Raw genomic sequence first — 17,667 nt, forward strand, 5'->3', positions numbered from 1 at the left:
CCACTACAGGTACACAAACTATATCGTTTGGCTGGCTGACTAGCTATCTAGCTAGCTAGCTATCTATTGGCTATCTAGCTGTATATTAGACATCTAACTAGCTAGCTATTCGCTATCTACGTATTAGCTAGCTAGCTTTCTATCTAATTGAGTTACTTCCGGTTTGAGTGAACGCTGGCGTATTTGGCTGCTGCTGCTCATCCACAGAAAAACTTATCCTGTGACTGTAAAGTGACCTTGACAGGTACTTATAAATGAAATGTATTATTATTATTTTTATTATTATATTACATTGCTGATATGACGTTGTAATAGTCGGTCTGCCCACTGAGCGATTGAATGGCACTATAACTACAAAAAAACAACGAAGAAGAAGAGGTTCAAAGGTTACCTGCAAGCGTCACTCGGGACGCAGTTTGGGAACACGCCGTAAACTTCATTTCAAAATATATTCGCACCGTTTCGGCACATTTTTTGGGATAATTTATTGGGAATGTCTATTTGATTTTTGAAAATAATCCTTAAATTCTTAATTTCATTTGACTTTATTTGTACTTTTATTTATTTATTATTTCCACTACAGGGCGTGGGTACACTGAGATGACGTTGCAATAGTCGGTGTGCCCACTGAGCGATTAAATGGCGCTATAAGTACCAAAAAAAAAACAGTGAAGAAGAAGAGGTTCAAAGGTTACCTGAAGCGTCACTCGTGACGCAGTGAGAACACGTTTAAGACTTCATTTCAAAACATTCGCACCGTTTCTCTATTCTGCCTGCCAATAGAGTAAGTAAACCCCAACATGTTTTAATATTTAACCGTAAAATCAAGCAAATAACGTCCTGTTAAGGTTTATTTATTTATAACTTCTTGACGTCCAATTAGCCTCGCAAGCTAGCCTAAGCTAACAATCGAGCTAAACAGGATTGCACGCTTTTAAATGGTAACAAAACAAAGAGAGAGAAAAACACTAACGACGAAACTACTCGTGTTGGAGACACTTTTTTAGACTGTTGACATTTTATTTATGAACACATCATTTGTCGAACGTTTTCCACTTGTGCTCATTGACGTAGTGTGTCAAATTCCAAATACTGACAGACGAACACGAGTCCAGCATAATCACACAATAATTTTAACACCGTTCAAGACATTATAAATATCACGTTCACGTAATGAAATGTAAAAATGTTTTCAATTTATAGAACTAATTGGAAAATATCGGAATAACTTGCTGTGTTAAAAAGAATTTCGAAGCAAGCGCTCTGTGATACCTCGGCTCACGAACTTAATTGGTTCCCAGAAAGTGTGTAAGGCGCAAATTTCGTCTGCTAAACATTTATTTCCCATAAGAAACCATTAAAAATGAGAACAATCCGTTCCCATGTCCCCATAAAACAGACTTTTCTACAAAATAAGTCTTAAAACTACACAAAATATACCTTATTTTATGTATAATAAATCTGCTGTTGTATTATAACTAAAGTAAACTACTGTATAATAACGTCGTTTTATTGACCTTTGGATTGCATTGGATTTGCCTTTATTAGTCTCACAGTGGAGAAATTTACTTTGATGGCCGTTGATGTAGTTGCCTCTTGATGATATCCGAGTGAAGCTGCTGTGCTTTCTCGGCGATAATACCCTCACTCACACTGTCCCCTGCTAGCTGCTTTTCATTCATCCAAATCAACAGAAGTTTTTCAACCTCTTCTATTGCCTGAGACCGTTTCTTAGACAACACAGAAACACCCTTAGCCACACGTAGCAATGGTCGGCTTAGCGTACTGGTACTGGGATGCTAAGTCACACAAACGTGTGTCACCGACTCTGTGTTCAGGCCGACATGTCATCCTACACGTGCATCAGCTGCCGCGTGGCCTTCTCCGACGGCGAGGTGCAACGCGCCCACTACAAGAGCGACTGGCACCGCTACAACCTGAAACGCAAGGTTGCCGATATGCCCCCCGTCAGCGCCGACAACTTCCAAGAGCGCGTCCTATCGCAGCGCTCGGCCGCCGAGCGTCCGCTAACCGACGCCGCCGAAACCTGCTACCTCTGCAACAAAAAGTTCTCCAGCAACAACGCCTTCCGTAACCACCTGCGGTCGCAGCGCCACCAGCAGGCCGAGCGCCGCGCGCAGGAGGCGGCCCGCCAGCAGGTGGACAAGCTGAACCAGAAGAACTTGGAAAAAGGGCTCGCCGGCGAAGACAAAGCGGACCGAGACGCCAGGAATGAGGCTCTGCAGCAGGCCCTCAAGGAGCAACGGAGCGCCCGGCCAACCGGTACGGAGGCGCTAGCTCGAAGCAAGCCGGAAAAACCTCCGCGACTCATGTGGCTGGAGGAGCAGGCCAAGCGGAGAGAGAAAGAGGAGGACGGGCCTTCTGTGGAGGAAGGTGGGCCATTTCACATTTTTTACACAATATAGCTAGCTAGCATTTGCTAATTTGCGTTGAACAATTTTGTTTTTGTGTTGTCATGCCGAGACGGGGTGGGGGCGGGGCCTTCTGAAACTCGCCATCTCCGAGGTCATTTTGATGTAATCTTGGGACACTTGAAGTCATTTTTTATTGGTGTTTTGCATTTGACAAAAAATATCAACCTGCTATTTTCGATGCTATCAAACGTTTTTCTGATGTCAGTTAGGAAACAAAAAAAAATGGTGTCGGTTGTCCTTTAAAGTACCATATTTCCCGGTGTCTAAGGCATACCCAAAATCCTGCACCTTATACATATATTTCTGAAAAATATACAGTAAATTTCCACTTACAAAAATGACCCTAAAAATCCCAAGGTGTTTTTCAACCTACAGAGGAGTGGGAGGACATGGATGACGATGATGATGAAGAAGAAGAAGAAATGGAGGAAGAAGATGAAGATGAGACGACGGAGGATAACAAAAAAGACTCAAGCGCTTCATCCAATCAGCATCCGCCACCCGTCGCCGCCCTCCCCGGTTCGATCCCCGTCACCGACTGCCTGTTCTGCTTGCATCATTCCAAGTCGCTGATGCGCAACGTGGCCCACATGACGCACGTTCACAGCTTCTTCATCCCGGACCTTCAGTACCTGGTGGACCTCAGGGGTCTGGTCCGCTACCTCGGTAAGTCGCAGTTCTACTCACGGGAAGCCATTTTGGGACGTACGGTGATACCTCAGCTTACGAGCTTAATTGTTTCCCAGAAAGTGTGCGCAAGGTGAAAAGTGTCTTCCAAACATCAATTTCCCATAGGAAGCCATTAAAATGAGAATAATCCGTTCCCAGGTCCCCATAAAAACCCTATTTTCTATTAAATAAGCCTTAACATTACACAAAATTGACCTTATTTTATGTATAATAAATGTGCTATTGTATTATAATGAAAGAAATAAACTGTACTGTATAATAAAGTCGTTTTATTTACTTTTGTGATGATCATTGATGTAGTTGCCTCTTGATATCCGAGTAGAGTTGCCGTGGTTTCTCGGCGATAATACCTTGACTCACGCTGTCCCTTGCTAGCTGCTTTTGGTTAATGCTAATGATGCTAATTATTATTGCCTGAGACCGTTTCTTAGAGAACACAGAAACACCCTTTGCCACACGTAGCAATGGTCGACTTAGCATACTGGCACTGGGATGCTAAGTGACACAAACGCTCACCTCGTTGGTGTTTTTCCATGAGCTCCTTCTCCTGCTCGACCATAATTTTCTTTAGTGTCTTCTTCGTCTAACACTAGCCTGTGGTGGGGTCTTTTTCGGTCCCATAATAGCAAAAGTACTCTACTCGATAACAAACCATATCTGCACTCAAACAGAGGGGGTGTGGAAAACTAGCGTGGTTTGGTTTGTCTGCCGAAAACTAGTTTGTATGCCAAGATTATATTCTCGCGAATTTAACGTTCGTAAGGTGAAAAGTTCGGGAGCTAAAGCGTTCGTAAACTGATGTATCACTGTACAATGTTTCGTATCGCCACCAACATCGGTTTCCCCAGTTGACAAGAAATGTGGAAAAGGATCTGAAAAGAGCCATTTTGGACCAAAAAAAATCTTGAATTTTGTGCTGTGTCGTTTTTTCATTGTCCAGGCGAGAAAGTGGGCGCGGGCAACGTTTGCCTGTGGTGCAACGAGAAGGGGCGCTCGTTTTACTCCACAGAAGCCGTCCAGAGTCACATGACGGACAAAAGCCACTGCAAGCTCTTCACGGACGGCGATGCCGCGCTGGAGTTTGCCGACTTTTATGATTTCAGGTAACCACGCGGAGGTCAGGTTTAACAAGCATCGTGGAATTTCCTACGTTTGATTTGCTTCCGCGGGCCGAATAAAATGATGTGGTGGGCCACATTTAGCCCCCGGGCCTAGACTTTGACACCTGTAATGTAAACAATTATCCAGCCAGCTGAAGAGAAAGATAGCTTGCTCGCTCGCTAGCTTGCTTGCTCGCTAGCCTGCTCGCTTGCTGGCTCGCCCGCTAGCTGGCTGGCTGGCTCGCGAGATCACTCGCTTGCCTGCTAGCTCGCTCGCCTTCACTTTGGCACCTGTGCCATCGAGCATATAGTTCTTTATGAAGTACCTTCAAAATCCCAAACCGAGTGAGAGAAGCGTAGTGGACTAAAAAGTCCTGAGTTTTGAAATGCGCTTAGAAATTAAATGTATTTTTATGATTAATCAATCAATCAATCCGTGTTTCCGCAAATTAATCTCGCTTTAATTAGGCGATGTAGGAGATGAGGGAATAATTGCAATGTTGTTGTTTGGGTAACAGGAGCAGCTACCCAGACCGAGCGGAGGGGCTTGACGACGACTTGGACAACCAACTTTCCGACGACAAGAACATCCAATACGACGACGAGACAATGGAGCTCACGCTTCCATCAGGTGAGTGTCACCCAAGACGTGGCCATGACCTGAACAGACAGTGATACCTCAGCTTATGAGCTTAATTGGTTCCCAGAAAGTGTGTGTAAGATGAAAAGTTCATCTTCCAAAAATTCATTTCCCATAAGAAACCATTAAAATGAGAATAATCCGTTCCCAGGTCCCTATGAATTATAATTTTTGACAAAATAAGCCTTAAACTTACATAAAATAGACCTTATTTTATGTACAATAAATGTGCTATTGTATTGTAATTAAAGAAATAAACTGTACTGTATAATAAAGTCGTTTTATTGACCTTTGTGATGGTCATTGATGTAGTTGCCTCTTGATGATATCCCAGTGAAGGTGCCATGCTTTCTCTGCGATAATACCCTCACTCACACTGTCCCATGCTAGCTGCTTTTTGTTAATCCAAATCAACAGAAGTTTTTCAACCTCTTCTCTTGCCTGAGACCGTTGCTTCGACAACACAGAAACACCCTTAGCCGCACGTAGCAACTTAGCTTACTGGTACTGGGACGCTAAGTCACACAAACACACACCTCATTCATGTTTTTCGATGATCTTCTTCTTCTGCTAGACCGTCATTTTCTTTTGTATCTTCTTCGGCTAGCCTGTGGTGGGGTCTTTTTATGGTCCCAAAATAGCAAAAGTACTCCACTCGATAACAAACCACGTCCGCACTCAAAGAAAGGGGGTCACAAAAACTAGTCCGCCAACCACCGTGGCGACGTGTGGTTTGGTTCGTTTGCCGAAAACTAGTTCGTCAGCCAAGACTATATGCTCGCAAATGTAATGTTTGTGAGGCGAAAAGTTGGTTAGCTAAAGCGTTCGTAAGCTTAGGTATCACTGTATAATTTCCCCTCATTTCTGAAAATAAATACATTGCATAACTTTTTACATTTTGGGGGGGGGTCGGTTATTGCTCAGGCGCCAGGATCGGCCATCGTTCTCTCATGCGCTACTACAAACAACGTTTCGGAGCCGAGAGGACGCTAGCCCTGAGCCACAACAGGAATGCAGTGGGACGTGTCATGCGCCAGTACAAAGCGCTCGGATGGGGAGGCGACGCAGGTATGTCACATATAGGTATATAGGTCCAGGGTTACCAGCACAACTTTAGGTCGTTGACGAAGCTCTTCGGATGAGGAGCGAAACGTCCGACACCTTCAAAGAAATACAGATGACGGCTGAAGAAACCTTTTCCTCTTGTAAATATGTAAAAAAAACTAAGGGGCTGAGGGCAGAGCCCTGTGGAACACCCACATTCACAATTATGTGGCCAATGATTCCGAATGATTTTCTGTTATTGTCGAAAAGCAAGAGACATTTAGAGACACCTAAAACATCGATTTTGTTTTGATCGCCTGTTCTGAATCTTGTAGTGGCAACAAAAATACTCGTCCTCAAACACTTTGTAGGCTTCATCCTTCCTTCTTGAAAACATGTCCGTCCAATGTCCACCATTTTGTCCATCCATTATTAGGCCTGAGCGGCGTGCGTCCCGGTCCTCGTGACATGCAGTACGTGCAGATGATGAAGTCCAAATGGATGCTGAAGATGGGCATGAGTCACAACGCCACCAAGCAGAAACACTTCCGGCCGCAAGTCATCTTCTGAGACTGCCATCGTGGGACTCGACTATTTCCAAAACGGGACAACTTTCGTGTGAATCAGTCACCTGAAAATGACCACAACAAGATACGGATCGCCATTTTGGTGGCAAAGAAATCTGTTAATTGCCGCCCCCCCCCCCCCAATGTAAGTTTGCTGTCAGAAAAAAGCAAAAACAACCACATAAGTTTGGTGCTAGCTTAATGCTAATACATCATGGGAAACACCATTGATGCCAAAGCACTACTTTTTAGTAACAGGACGGCCATTTTTTGCCGCATTTTGATGATCATTTTCCAAAGATGGACGCTTGCGGACAAGACAAACAAATGGAGGTGATGTCGAACGAATATTGATAATGCAGATGACTGTTGAAATAAATCAATTTGAATGACACCCAATAATATTTTCCTCTTAATTTTTGGGATACAAATATCTTGTGATTGTATATTGTCCTTGTGAGTTTTGAAATTTATTATTATTATTATTATTATTATTATTATTATTATTATTATTAGTAGTAGTAGTAGTAGTATTTATAATACATTTCATTTATAAGCGCCTTTCAAAACTCTCAAGGTCACTTTACAGTCACAGGATGAATTTTTCTGTCTGTGAGCAGTGGCAGCCACACGCGCCAGCGTTCACTCAGCCCGGAAGTAACTCAAATAGATAGAAAGCTAGCTAACCGATAGATCGCTAGCCTTCACTCAACCCGGAAGTAACTCAGAAAGCTAGCTAGCTAATAGATAGCTAAGTAACTCGGATAGACAGGTAGCTAGCTAATTGATAGCTAGCTAGGCCTTCACTCAACCCGGATGTAACTCAGATAGAAAGTTAGCTAGCTGATAGACAGCTAATAGATAGCTAAATAAATCTGTAAAAACATGACCCCCCCCAAAAAAAAAACGCCAGATAGCTATTGCACGCTATTACAGTACACATAACCGTTTTTGCAGTTAGAAAAAGACTTTTTTTGGCACGGTGTTTGAATCCAGAACCTCTTGAGTGAAACAAATTTGGTGACCATATTTTAAAAACAGGTCGTTTTTATTTTGAAAGTGCGGCATTGAAATACTCTGAAGTCGACTTCCGGTATGCGGTGCCTCTCGAATATGGCAGGGCGTTGAAGCGGGGCGTTTTCTTGTTTCCTTTTTTTTCTTTAAAAATCCCCAAAGATTTCACGATTAAAAGAACGCTAATTGGAAGACTTAATATTTTCAACCGGAATCTGGAAAAAGACGGACGATATATTCGATAGGTAAGTTTGGTTTCGTCTTTATGTTGATTAAAGTCAACTTTACCGCACAGCTCGTTCGACAACGCGGTGAAAATGGTGTTTGTTGAATGCGATGTAAAATTAAATAAAAAAAATGTCATTAAGTGAAAGGGAACATGTTCCAATGAACGCAAGTGTTTAAAAAAAGTACAAGAACGTACCAAAACGCGATTAAATAGGACAAATATGTGAGGCACGCAGCTAAAACTAACCTCAGCGTCAAATTCTCATTGTCTGGAGATTTACTTTAAATTTCAATTGGCTATTTATTTACTTTTGAAACCATGTTTGTTGTATAAAAACACCCCGAAACGTTATCTCTCTTGTTTTTTTTTTTTTGCTCACTTCCGGTGACGCGTTTGGCTCCAGCATCAGCACCTCGACGCTAAGCATGCTGGGCAATTAATAATACACGGAGGAGAAAATAAACTGAAAACAGGAAATGACATGAAAATAAAAGCAATGGTATGGCCATAAGGACAATAAGAGATTATTTCTTGAAACAGCCTCTTGTTCTCTACTCTGCGAGACACCTTTCAAAATAAAGTCACCCAGATTCAGGACATGACTTGAGTTCCTGTTTGTCTTCCATTGATTTTAAAATCACTTACGGGAAATATAGATTTGTTTTTTATTTAGGGTACTGCGACTGGTCGCTCATGAATGAATGTCGGATGAATGGCAGAAGCATCTGAAGACACCCCGAGAAGACACTCGCGTCCGTCTTTGGTCTCCTGACTTTGCTGAAGAACCAAGATGTCATTCTTCTCTGGAGCCGTGACCAGTATGTTAACCTTTTCTCTTATTTCTTTTGTCCCATTTAGCTTTTTTTGTCTCTTCTCTTGACTTTATTTTTATTTCTTTTTTCCTCTCTCATCTTTTTTATTTATCTATCCAGTTATGTAGCTAGCTACCGAGCTAACTATCTATTTACTATCTGCTATCTATTTGCTATGTATTTGCTATCTAGCTGGCCCCTGCCAGTTATCTAGCTACCTATCTAGCTAGCTCCCCAACTAGCTATCTATTTACTATATAACTAGCTATCTATTTGCTATCTATTTGCTATCTAGCTTGCGAGATGGCTATCTATTTGATATTTAGCTAGCTATCTATTTGCTATCTATTGGCTAGCTAGCTAGCTTTCTATCGATTTGAGTTACTTCCGGGTTGAGTAAATGCTGGCGCGTGTGACTGCCGCTGCTCACCCACAAAAAAAAATATCCCGTGACTGTAAAGTGACCTTGCGAGTTTTGAAAGGCACTTAGAAATGAAATGTATTATTATTATTATTATTATTATTATTATTATTATTATTATTATTGTTATTATTATTATCATTATTATTTTATTTTTTTCTCAGCGACATCTTCATCCTCACTCAATGCTCCTATGAGCTAATGCTAATTTCTTCTTCAGGTTCACCAATAAAACGACGCCTGAGATCAAGCTCCGCCCACCAGAGGTAACTGCGCCAGCTTGACTTGCATGCACTTTTGTCGCCGCCCTGTTGAGTCACTGTGGAATTGATTGACTTTTATTCAAGGTCATGTGACAGTGATAGAAAGCTACCTACCTAGCTAATAGATAGCTAATAGCTAGCTGGCTAGCTAGCCAGCTAGATAGCCATATATTGAATAGATAGCCAGCTAGTTAGCAAATAGCTAGATAGTTAGCTAGCTAGATAACTGGATAGATAGATAAAAACAGATGATAAGAGAGGAAAAAAGAAAAAAAATAAAGTCAAGAGAAAAGACAAAATTATCTGAGTGATGTCCACTTCCTGTTTCACCATCACCTGACTTCTATCCACTTCCTGCTTCCTGTGTCTGCGTCCGTGTCAGCCTGGACGTGTCTCTGCTGTCTCCCGACTCGTCGTATTTGTGCGACCCTTCACCGACATGGACGGCGTCGCCGCCGAACGGCTACGTTCATTCCCGCTGCTGCCGCCGTTCGCCGCGCCTCCTCACCAACGGCTACTACGCCGTGACCGACGACAGTTTCCTGTGGGACGAGGACGGCAACGTGTCGCTAACGCCCTGCGCAGCTAGCGTGTCTTACAAGGAGAATGTTTTCAGGTGGGAACGATAATCATAATAATCATACATTTCATTTATAATCGCCTTTCAAATCTCTCCAGCTAGCTAGATAATGAATAATAGTTAGCTAGCCAGTCAGAGCTAATAGATAGCAAATTGCTATCAATCATTTCTAAGCGCCTTTCAAATCTCTCAAGGTCACTTTAGGTTCTAGCTGGGTCGCCAGCTAGCTAGTGAATAGATAGTTAGCTAGCTAGCCAGATAGCTAGCTGGCCAGCCAGAGCTAATAGATAGCAAATTGCTAGCAATCATTTATAAGCGCCTTTCAAATCTCTCTAGGTCACTTTACAGTCACAGGAGAATTTTTACTGCGGGTGAGCAGCGGTAGCCACGCGCCAGCGTTCACTCAACCCGGAAGTAACTCAAATAGATAGAAAGCTTGCTAGTTAGGCAATCGTTAGCCAACAGATACCTAGCTGGATAGCCAGCCAGCTAGATAGTGAATAGATAGCTAGATAAATAGTTCACTAGCAAGCCAGAGCTAATAGATAGCAAATAGCTAGCAAATGAACCGGTTTTGTCCCAAAAGTGAACGCCTATTGTCGGACGGCTTTTCTCAGGGTATTCCGGAGGCGGCGGCGTAAAATGGGAAGTTCCCTGGCTCGCCTGCTGAGCGATGTCAGCGAGAGTTGCCAAACTTGGCTGGACAGGAAGGTCTTTGGGGGCGTCTTCCGGAGGGGCCGGGATTTGGATCCAAAGAGGGACCACCGGAACCGGAACCAGAACCAGAACCAGGACCAGGACCAGGACTTGGCCCAGGAGGAAGGATTGACTTCCCTGGAAGAGCCGAGCTGCTGCGCTCGTCTCAGCTGCTCCCAAGCTGACAAGAGCTGCACTTCCTTCACTTACCGTAAGAGACCAATCGAAACCATCCAGACAATGCTGTACAATTTTAGAATAATCATTATCATCATCATCATCATAATAAGGATGAGGATGATGAGGATGATTTTTGAGATGAGTATTATTATTATTATAATTTTTATTATTGTCATGTTTAATTTTTTTATTTTAATTGTTATTATATAATAATAATAATTATTATTATTATTATATTTGTATTATTTATTTATTTATTCATTTATTGTTTGTTTTTGTTTTCGTTTTCGTTTTTGTTATCTTTGTTGTTGTCATTGTCATTTTGTATTTTATTTTAATTGTTATTATTGTTATGTATTTATTATTATTATTATTATTATTATTATTATTATTATTATTATTATCTTTATTCTCATTATTATTATTATTATTATTATTATTATTATTATTATTATTATTATTATTATTATTATTATTGTTATTGTTATTATTATTATTGTTGTTGTTATTATTGTTGTTTTTGTTTTTATTATCATTATTGTTGTTCTTATTATCATTACTATCATCATCATCATAATTATCATCATCATATACGTATATATTTTCTATTCAATGTTCAGTACCCGCAGTCTTTTAATTTGGCATCTTCCGGTGTCAGATTCGAGTGAAATGGCGCCCCCTCCTGATAAAGAGACCACACCCACTATGACTAAGCAGATGATCCAGGAGGAGATTGGCTCAGAAATCTGTCTATCCACCAATCGCTGTATCCAGTCACTCGGCGGGCTCTCTGAGGTCCCGCCTCCTTCTACCTTTCCTGCCAATGCCTGCCGGCGAGCGGACGTGCGTCATCCCACAGGTAACTGACTTTTTATTATTATTAATTTACAATCATGTGTTAATATATCATATTAATATGTCCATGTTGTTTTTCAGGCATAAGGCCGCTGGCCCTCTTCTCTGTGGTCTTCGCCGTCTCTGTTTTCATGATGCTCGGCTCCTGGTAAACTTTGAATGTTTTGCTTTCAAACGTGTCACTGCTCCATAAGTTGTTGTTGTTTTTTTTTTCTCCATGACGTGTGTCATGTTGTGAATGCCTCATTTCCCTTGTCAGGTGTGTAGTGAACAGTGCAGGGGCGTGTGTTGCAGTGGCAGCATGCGCAATAACGACCATGTGGCTCTGTGAGTGTTTGCAAGTCACGCTTAATGATTGCTGTGTTCCATTTATGCACCGTTTGAATATGATCAATGCATTTCAGGTGCGAGCAGGGCGACTCGGCTAAGGGGACGCTGGAGGTGCGCCAAAACGGAGGTGAGTCAGTTGCGTCATCATATACAGTAATACCTTGGCTCACGAACTGAATTGGTTCCCAGAACGTGTGTGTAAGGCGAAAAGTGTGTCTTCCAAACATTAATTTACCATAGGAAACCGTTAAAATGAGAATAATCCATTCCCAGGTCCCCATAAAACATCATTTGCTGCCTAGTGATCTATTTGCTATCTATTTGCTATTTAGCTCGCTAGCTATCTATTTATTTGCTATCTTGCTATCTAGCTCGCTGGCTGGCTATCTAACTGGCTACCTAGCTAGCTATCTATTTGCTATCTAGCTGGTCAGCTGGCTATCTAGCTGGCTATCTATTAATTATAACTAGCTATTAACTAGCTATTAGCCAGCTTTCTATCGATTTGAGTTACTTCCGGGTTGAGTGCACGCTGGCGCGTGTGGCCGCCGCTGCTCACCCACAGAAAAATTGATCCTGTGACTGTAGAGTTTTGAAAGGCACTTAGAAATGAAATGGATTATTATTATTATTATTATTAAATATTATTATTATTAAATACGCCTTAAAATGACACAAAATATACATTATATATCTATAATAAATGTGCTATTGTATTGTAATTAAAGAAATAAACTGTACTGTATAATAAAGTCGTTTTATTTACCTTTGTGATGTTCGTTGATGGCTTGATGGAATGGAGTGGGAGGAGGTGGGAGGGGGGAATTACTGTTTGGAAGGAGAGTCACATTCCATAAGGGGGAAAAAAATCACACATTTTATTTTTCTCCAACTTTCAGGACATCACTTCACGCAACGAGTGACCTGCGAGCCCCCCCAACCCCGGACCCGTATACACACATAGACACTTTTAAATATTTTTTGGTTGGGCGTGATCACCAAACCACTCTAACATTTTAGTAAAAGAAAAAAAAATATCACGTCACGCCAAATGAACAAAAGTCAACCCGGTGGAAACATTTGTGACATTTGTCGTTGACATTGGTCATATCTTGATCACTTGAAGGGCTCATTTGCATATTTGAATGTGTAGCGTAAAAAGGCCAAATATAACATTTTTATTGACTGAAAGATTTTTATGTCTGCTTTGAAAAGTATCCGCATGATCTTGTTACTTCCTATTCAGAATGCATTTATGAATAATGATCTATTCGCTATCTAACTAGCTATCAATCTATTAGCTAGCTAACTTTCTATCTATTTGAGTTATTCCGGGTTGAGTGAACGCTGGCGCATGTGGCTACCGCTGCTCACCCACAAAAAAACCTGATCCTGTGACTGTAAAGTGACCTTGACAGTTTTGAAAGGCGCTTAGAAATCAAATGTATTATTATTATTATTGATAATATATATTATTATTATTATTAATGTATTATTTATTATATAATGTATGTAATGTATTATTATTATTATTATTATTATTATTATTATTATTATTATTTATGTATGTCAGCCAATCAAATGATGATCATCACTTTTATGTATTTTTATACGCATGTTTATTTTGCACTTTGTGATTGATTTCATATTTAGACGCACATTAAAAATTGATGAAAGACTAATAGTGTACAGCAGTTGTCTTTTGAAAATCATCCATTGTTTGTCATGATCTGAATTTGTACATTCATGAAAAATATCAGTTAAAATCACTCACTATAACAAAAATGGCGATTTGAGCTTCCGTCCTCTGGTCTTCCGGTACTTCCGGGTATATGACGTCACACACGCCAAACTATTTCGCGTTTTGTGTCAAGCTGTTGTCTTCATTTCCTGTTCACTTCCTCCCCACGTGATTTAAGCACTTAAGAGACCAATTCGTTCGTTGTGTAAGAGTTTTTTGCACAAATGCTAGTTTAGCTGGTGACTGGCTAGTTTTTTAAGCTTTACTAGCGATAAAGAAACATCAAATCAGTAGACCGGAAATACAATCTACCTCCATGACCGCAAGTATTCTTAGCTTTGTGCTGAACATTTTGCACTTTGGATGCTTCATCGAGCAATTAAAGGACACAAGTGGAGTTTTTTGGGGGGCACATGTCACTTCAACCTTGAGCAGCGGCAATCGCATCAGAAACAAGAACCCCCGGTCGTCGTTGCAGCCATTTGAGAACCGGCGGACTCAAAGGTGAGCACTCATTTGCATTCACATACGAAACTAAAGAATGGTTATGATTTGAGCCGCTCAACAAAAACGGCAATATCAGCTAATATAATATCGAAAGTGCGCAATGTGTTGTTACACATAAATTAGGTATAAGGAAAAGTCCGCACCTTCGATTTTATATGAGGTCACCCAATATAATATCGATTTAATATAATAATCAACTAATATAATATCGAAAGTTTGACTGTTTAATTTTATATCGAAAATGCGTACTGTTTTGTTTCACTTAAATTAGGTGTAATAAAAAGTCCGCAATTTCGTTTATATTAGGTCACTTCCTTTAATACCACCTAATATAATATCGAAAGTGCGGAATGTGTTCTTACACCTAAATTCGTTATAAGAGTCCGCGCCTTAATTTTATATTAGGTCACCTAATATAATATCGATTTAATATTTAGTCAACTAATATATCGAAAGTGCTGACTGTTTTTACACCAAATTGAGGTGGAAGAAAACAGCACTTTCGATTTTCTTTCACTGATTACGATAGTTTGACATTTGCCTCCTTCTGTGTGTAGAAAAAAAATCATCTTAATTGAATTTCAAAACATATCTCGCCATTAAATGTACTGTTTTATGCACCGCGTGGAAAATGAAAACGATCTCGATGTTGTCAAATTCTGGTCTGTGATGTCGTCGTCACACGGGCTACCCCTAGCGGTGGCTAAAGTAAATACAGCCGGGATGCCTCAAGCTTTCATTGCTTTCGAAAACTTTTGGAATCGAGTAGTTCAGTTCAGAGTAGTTCAGCCATGACAGGGTTGGGTTTGACGAAAGAATCGCGTCTTGAAAGAAAAATCCACACCAAAAGTTATGATTTTATTCACTTGTTGGAGTGGCATCGGGTTCAGCGTCCCTGCTGTTTAATTGCAGTTGGCTAGCGGATGGGTCGCCGGGCGGAACAGACTCATAAAGGGTCGAGTGAGAACCTTGGTGACGGTGGCGAGAAAGTTGTTGGAGCTTAGCGGCGCGCCGCCGCTCAGAAGATGGATCTGGACCTTGAGATGCCTGAAAACGGCATCGTCGAAACCGGGATCTTGGACCAGCAGCGCCGCTTGAGAAGCATCAAACTCCTTGGACAGTTCCCTCGCCACGGCTTGGATCACGGCGTCGTAGGTGTCCATGTCGGCTAGGGCGGCGGCCATTTTGGGGCTAACCTCCTCCGCCGCCCGTTCGGAGAGACGCTTGATGACGGGCAAAATGGCCGTAATCTTGGTACAAGATCGGCACTTCCACGACAGGCGCATGACCAGGGTGACCACCAGGGCGCTGACCAGGCTCCTCACGTGCGCTTGGTGAACGCTACTGGTGGGCGACGGCAAGTCCTCCGGCGGGCTGCGTCGGTCGCCGCGCGACAACGGCGGGTGAGGCGGCGCGGGAGTGCGGGCGTCGGACGTGGGCGCCGCCCCCCCAGAGCTGGAACCGTCCTCCAGGCTGGGCGCCTCGGGTTGACTGTGACTCATCTCCGAGATGAAGGTGTCGATTTCGTTGAGGGCTCCCGGCACCTCCACGCGGCTTTTGGCGTTGACGCGCAGAACCTTGAGCCACAGGTGCAGCTGCTGCATGTACTTCTTGATGGTGTCGTCCGTGATGGCGTACAGGACGTTGCAGTAGGCGTGCTGGCGCACCGACATGGCCCCGTCGTCCTGCGCCGCCATCAGGTGCTCGTACACCGTGTTGGTCAGCTGCCGGCGCTCTTCTTCCGTGCACGTCTCCAGCTCCCAGTCCATCAGGTTGGACGTCAAGCTGTCGAACTTGCTGCTAAGCTCGTCTTCGGAGAGCGGCCGCGAGGACGGACGCGACCTCTGGCTGCTTCTGGCGCCGGCGGCCCGGCGCCGCGACGACTGCCCCGAGCGTCCCGTCGGGAGGTTGACCATGAAGGGCGGTTGCGTCTTCTGGAAGTGGCTCTTGAGGCCCGCCATCATCTTGTGGAAGCGCGAGCGTCCGACCGTGTTGAGCGAGGTCCGGACGGCGAGCTCGTCGGCGCAGGCGGACTTTGGGCGCGCCGAGAAAAAGCGCTTGACCTTGGTCAGGATGGCGCTCATGTCGATGCAGGGCCTGGCGACGGCGGCGCGCTCGGCGCGCTGCTGCAACTGGACCATGTTCTGGATGATGTCCTCGGCGGCGCTTTGGGCGTCTTGGGAGCGGCGGACCAGTTCCTCGACGGGTTCCTCGCGGCTCTCCTTGGCCCACTTGAGCAAGATGGTGGCCACGGAGCGGGTGGCGGCCTCTACGTCCACCGGCGTCAGGCCGCTCATCCTGTAGAAGCGCTGAGTCATCTTGCTCAAGTAGGACAGACACTTGTGGGCGTGAGACACCATCTCGTAGAGGGTGTTGACGCTGGACATGGTGGCGTTGACGTAGAGCAGCGGTTCCGATTGCCCTTCGCTGCTACTCAGCGCCGAACTCAAAACCGAGTTCATGCGGACGTTGGCCTCCTTCTCGATGAGCGCCGTCAAGCGCTCGGCGCTGGCGAACTCGGCCTCGGGGACGTCGGCGGCGGCGGCGAAGGTGGTCATGATGCTATCGCCCAGTTGCGGCGTGCACCTCTCGATGGCGCTGCTCATCTCGTCGGGCGACGCCCGACCCTCCAGGTGCTCCACCAGGACCGGAACCACCAGGCGCAGGACCTCGGTGGCCACCGTCTGGACGATCTCGCCGCACATGTCGGCCAGGATCATGTCGATGGCCGGGTCGCGCACGCCCGCCGCTAGTAGCGCCCAGTGGGCCGGCGTGATCTTCAAGAAGTGTTTCTCGGTCAGGGACAGAAGAACCTGACTGGAAATGTAACTGCCGTCGCTCTCCATCTTGATCCGAACAAGAACCTTCAAACGCCGTCGCCATGAAAACAAACGGCAAAAAGATGGAAGCCTTTTCTGGGATTGTTACGCACGGACGCGTGACGGCGCCTTGAACGGCGATGTCACGCTTGATGTAAATGTGACGTCGCTCCTCATTTCCGCCTGATGTCATCTTTAATACAAAAAGTGTCTTTGAACCAGGACACTTTTGACGCAGTCGCTCTGTCCAAACCGCCGTTGATGGTCATCAAGTCGATTTTTCATATTTGTGTACTTTTATTTTTCCGTGTGTGTAGCGTTAACGTTAGCTTTGTCTTGTTTCACACGTTCAAAGCACTTTATTCAACTACCGAGCAGTAGTCATAAGACGTTGGTTGCGTGGTATCGGGTTACAGGTTGCATGAAAGGGTTAAACCACAGGTATCAAAGTTAAAGGTCCAAATCTGGCCGGGCCACATCAGTTTATTCGGCCCGCAATAGAGGAGGGAGCTAGCTAGCCAGGGAGGGAGATAGCAGGTGAGGGAGGGAGCTACCTAGCGAACTACCTCGGGAGGGAGGTAGCTAGCGAGATGCCTAAGGAGGGAGCAAGCTACCTAGGGTGGGAGCTACCTAGGGAGGGAGCAAGTTAGCGAGGGAGCTACCTAGGGCGGGAGCAAGATAGCGAGCTACCTCGGGAGGGAGCAAGCTAGCGAAGGAGCTACGTCGGGAGGGAGCAAGCTAGCGA

General features: G+C 43.9%; 3 protein-coding genes across 3 annotated transcripts; 2 read left to right on the forward strand and 1 right to left on the reverse strand.

Moving 5' to 3' along the window:
- Positions 1 to 643: 643 nt before the first annotated feature.
- znf622 (zinc finger protein 622) lies at positions 644 to 6,871 on the forward strand. Its single transcript, XM_089007487.1, has 7 exons — positions 644 to 784; positions 1,839 to 2,394; positions 2,811 to 3,101; positions 4,066 to 4,228; positions 4,744 to 4,856; positions 5,790 to 5,933; positions 6,346 to 6,871. The coding sequence occupies exons 2-7, from the start codon at positions 1,845 to 1,847 to the stop codon at positions 6,477 to 6,479; spliced, it is 1,395 nt and encodes a 464-aa protein (XP_088863613.1). The 5' UTR covers positions 644 to 784; positions 1,839 to 1,844; the 3' UTR covers positions 6,480 to 6,871.
- Positions 6,872 to 7,591: 720 nt separating this feature from the next.
- On the forward strand, positions 7,592 to 13,528 carry tmem71 (transmembrane protein 71). The gene is made up of 10 exons (XM_089008286.1): positions 7,592 to 7,734; positions 8,392 to 8,536; positions 9,172 to 9,217; positions 9,597 to 9,830; positions 10,412 to 10,701; positions 11,329 to 11,529; positions 11,607 to 11,673; positions 11,785 to 11,852; positions 11,930 to 11,982; positions 12,755 to 13,528. Exons 2-10 carry the CDS (start codon positions 8,509 to 8,511, stop codon positions 12,776 to 12,778), a joined length of 1,011 nt encoding a protein of 336 aa, XP_088864412.1. The 5' UTR covers positions 7,592 to 7,734; positions 8,392 to 8,508; the 3' UTR covers positions 12,779 to 13,528.
- Positions 13,529 to 15,005: 1,477 nt separating this feature from the next.
- On the reverse strand, positions 15,006 to 17,602 carry LOC148891020 (uncharacterized). Its single transcript, XM_089008184.1, has one exon. The coding sequence runs from the start codon at positions 16,947 to 16,949 to the stop codon at positions 15,006 to 15,008; it is 1,944 nt and encodes a 647-aa protein (XP_088864310.1). The 5' UTR covers positions 16,950 to 17,602.
- Between the last annotated feature and the right edge of the window lie 65 nt (positions 17,603 to 17,667).

This window comes from Hippocampus bargibanti, linkage group LG11 (assembly GCF_051943395.1).
Source record: "Hippocampus bargibanti isolate YZ-2025 linkage group LG11, ASM5194339v1, whole genome shotgun sequence".
NCBI lineage: Eukaryota > Metazoa > Chordata > Actinopteri > Syngnathiformes > Syngnathidae > Hippocampus > Hippocampus bargibanti.

Bases quoted from the DNA above. Each gene is read 5' to 3' on its own strand.
- znf622 (XM_089007487.1), top strand. From the start codon at position 1,845: ATGTCATCCTACACGTGCATCAGCTGCCGCGTGGCCTTCTCCGACGGC. The intron at 4,229-4,743 runs GTAACCACGCGG...TTTGGGTAACAG, and splicing joins GCCGACTTTTATGATTTCAG to GAGCAGCTACCCAGACCGAG. The intron at 4,857-5,789 runs GTGAGTGTCACC...GTTATTGCTCAG, and splicing joins GGAGCTCACGCTTCCATCAG to GCGCCAGGATCGGCCATCGT.
- LOC148891020 (XM_089008184.1), bottom strand. From the start codon at position 16,949: ATGGAGAGCGACGGCAGTTACATTTCCAGTCAGGTTCTTCTGTCCCTG.
- tmem71 (XM_089008286.1), top strand. From the start codon at position 8,509: ATGTCATTCTTCTCTGGAGCCGTGACCA. The intron at 8,537-9,171 runs GTATGTTAACCT...TTTCTTCTTCAG, and splicing joins CTTCTCTGGAGCCGTGACCA to GTTCACCAATAAAACGACGC. The intron at 11,983-12,754 runs GTGAGTCAGTTG...TCCAACTTTCAG, and splicing joins GGAGGTGCGCCAAAACGGAG to GACATCACTTCACGCAACGA.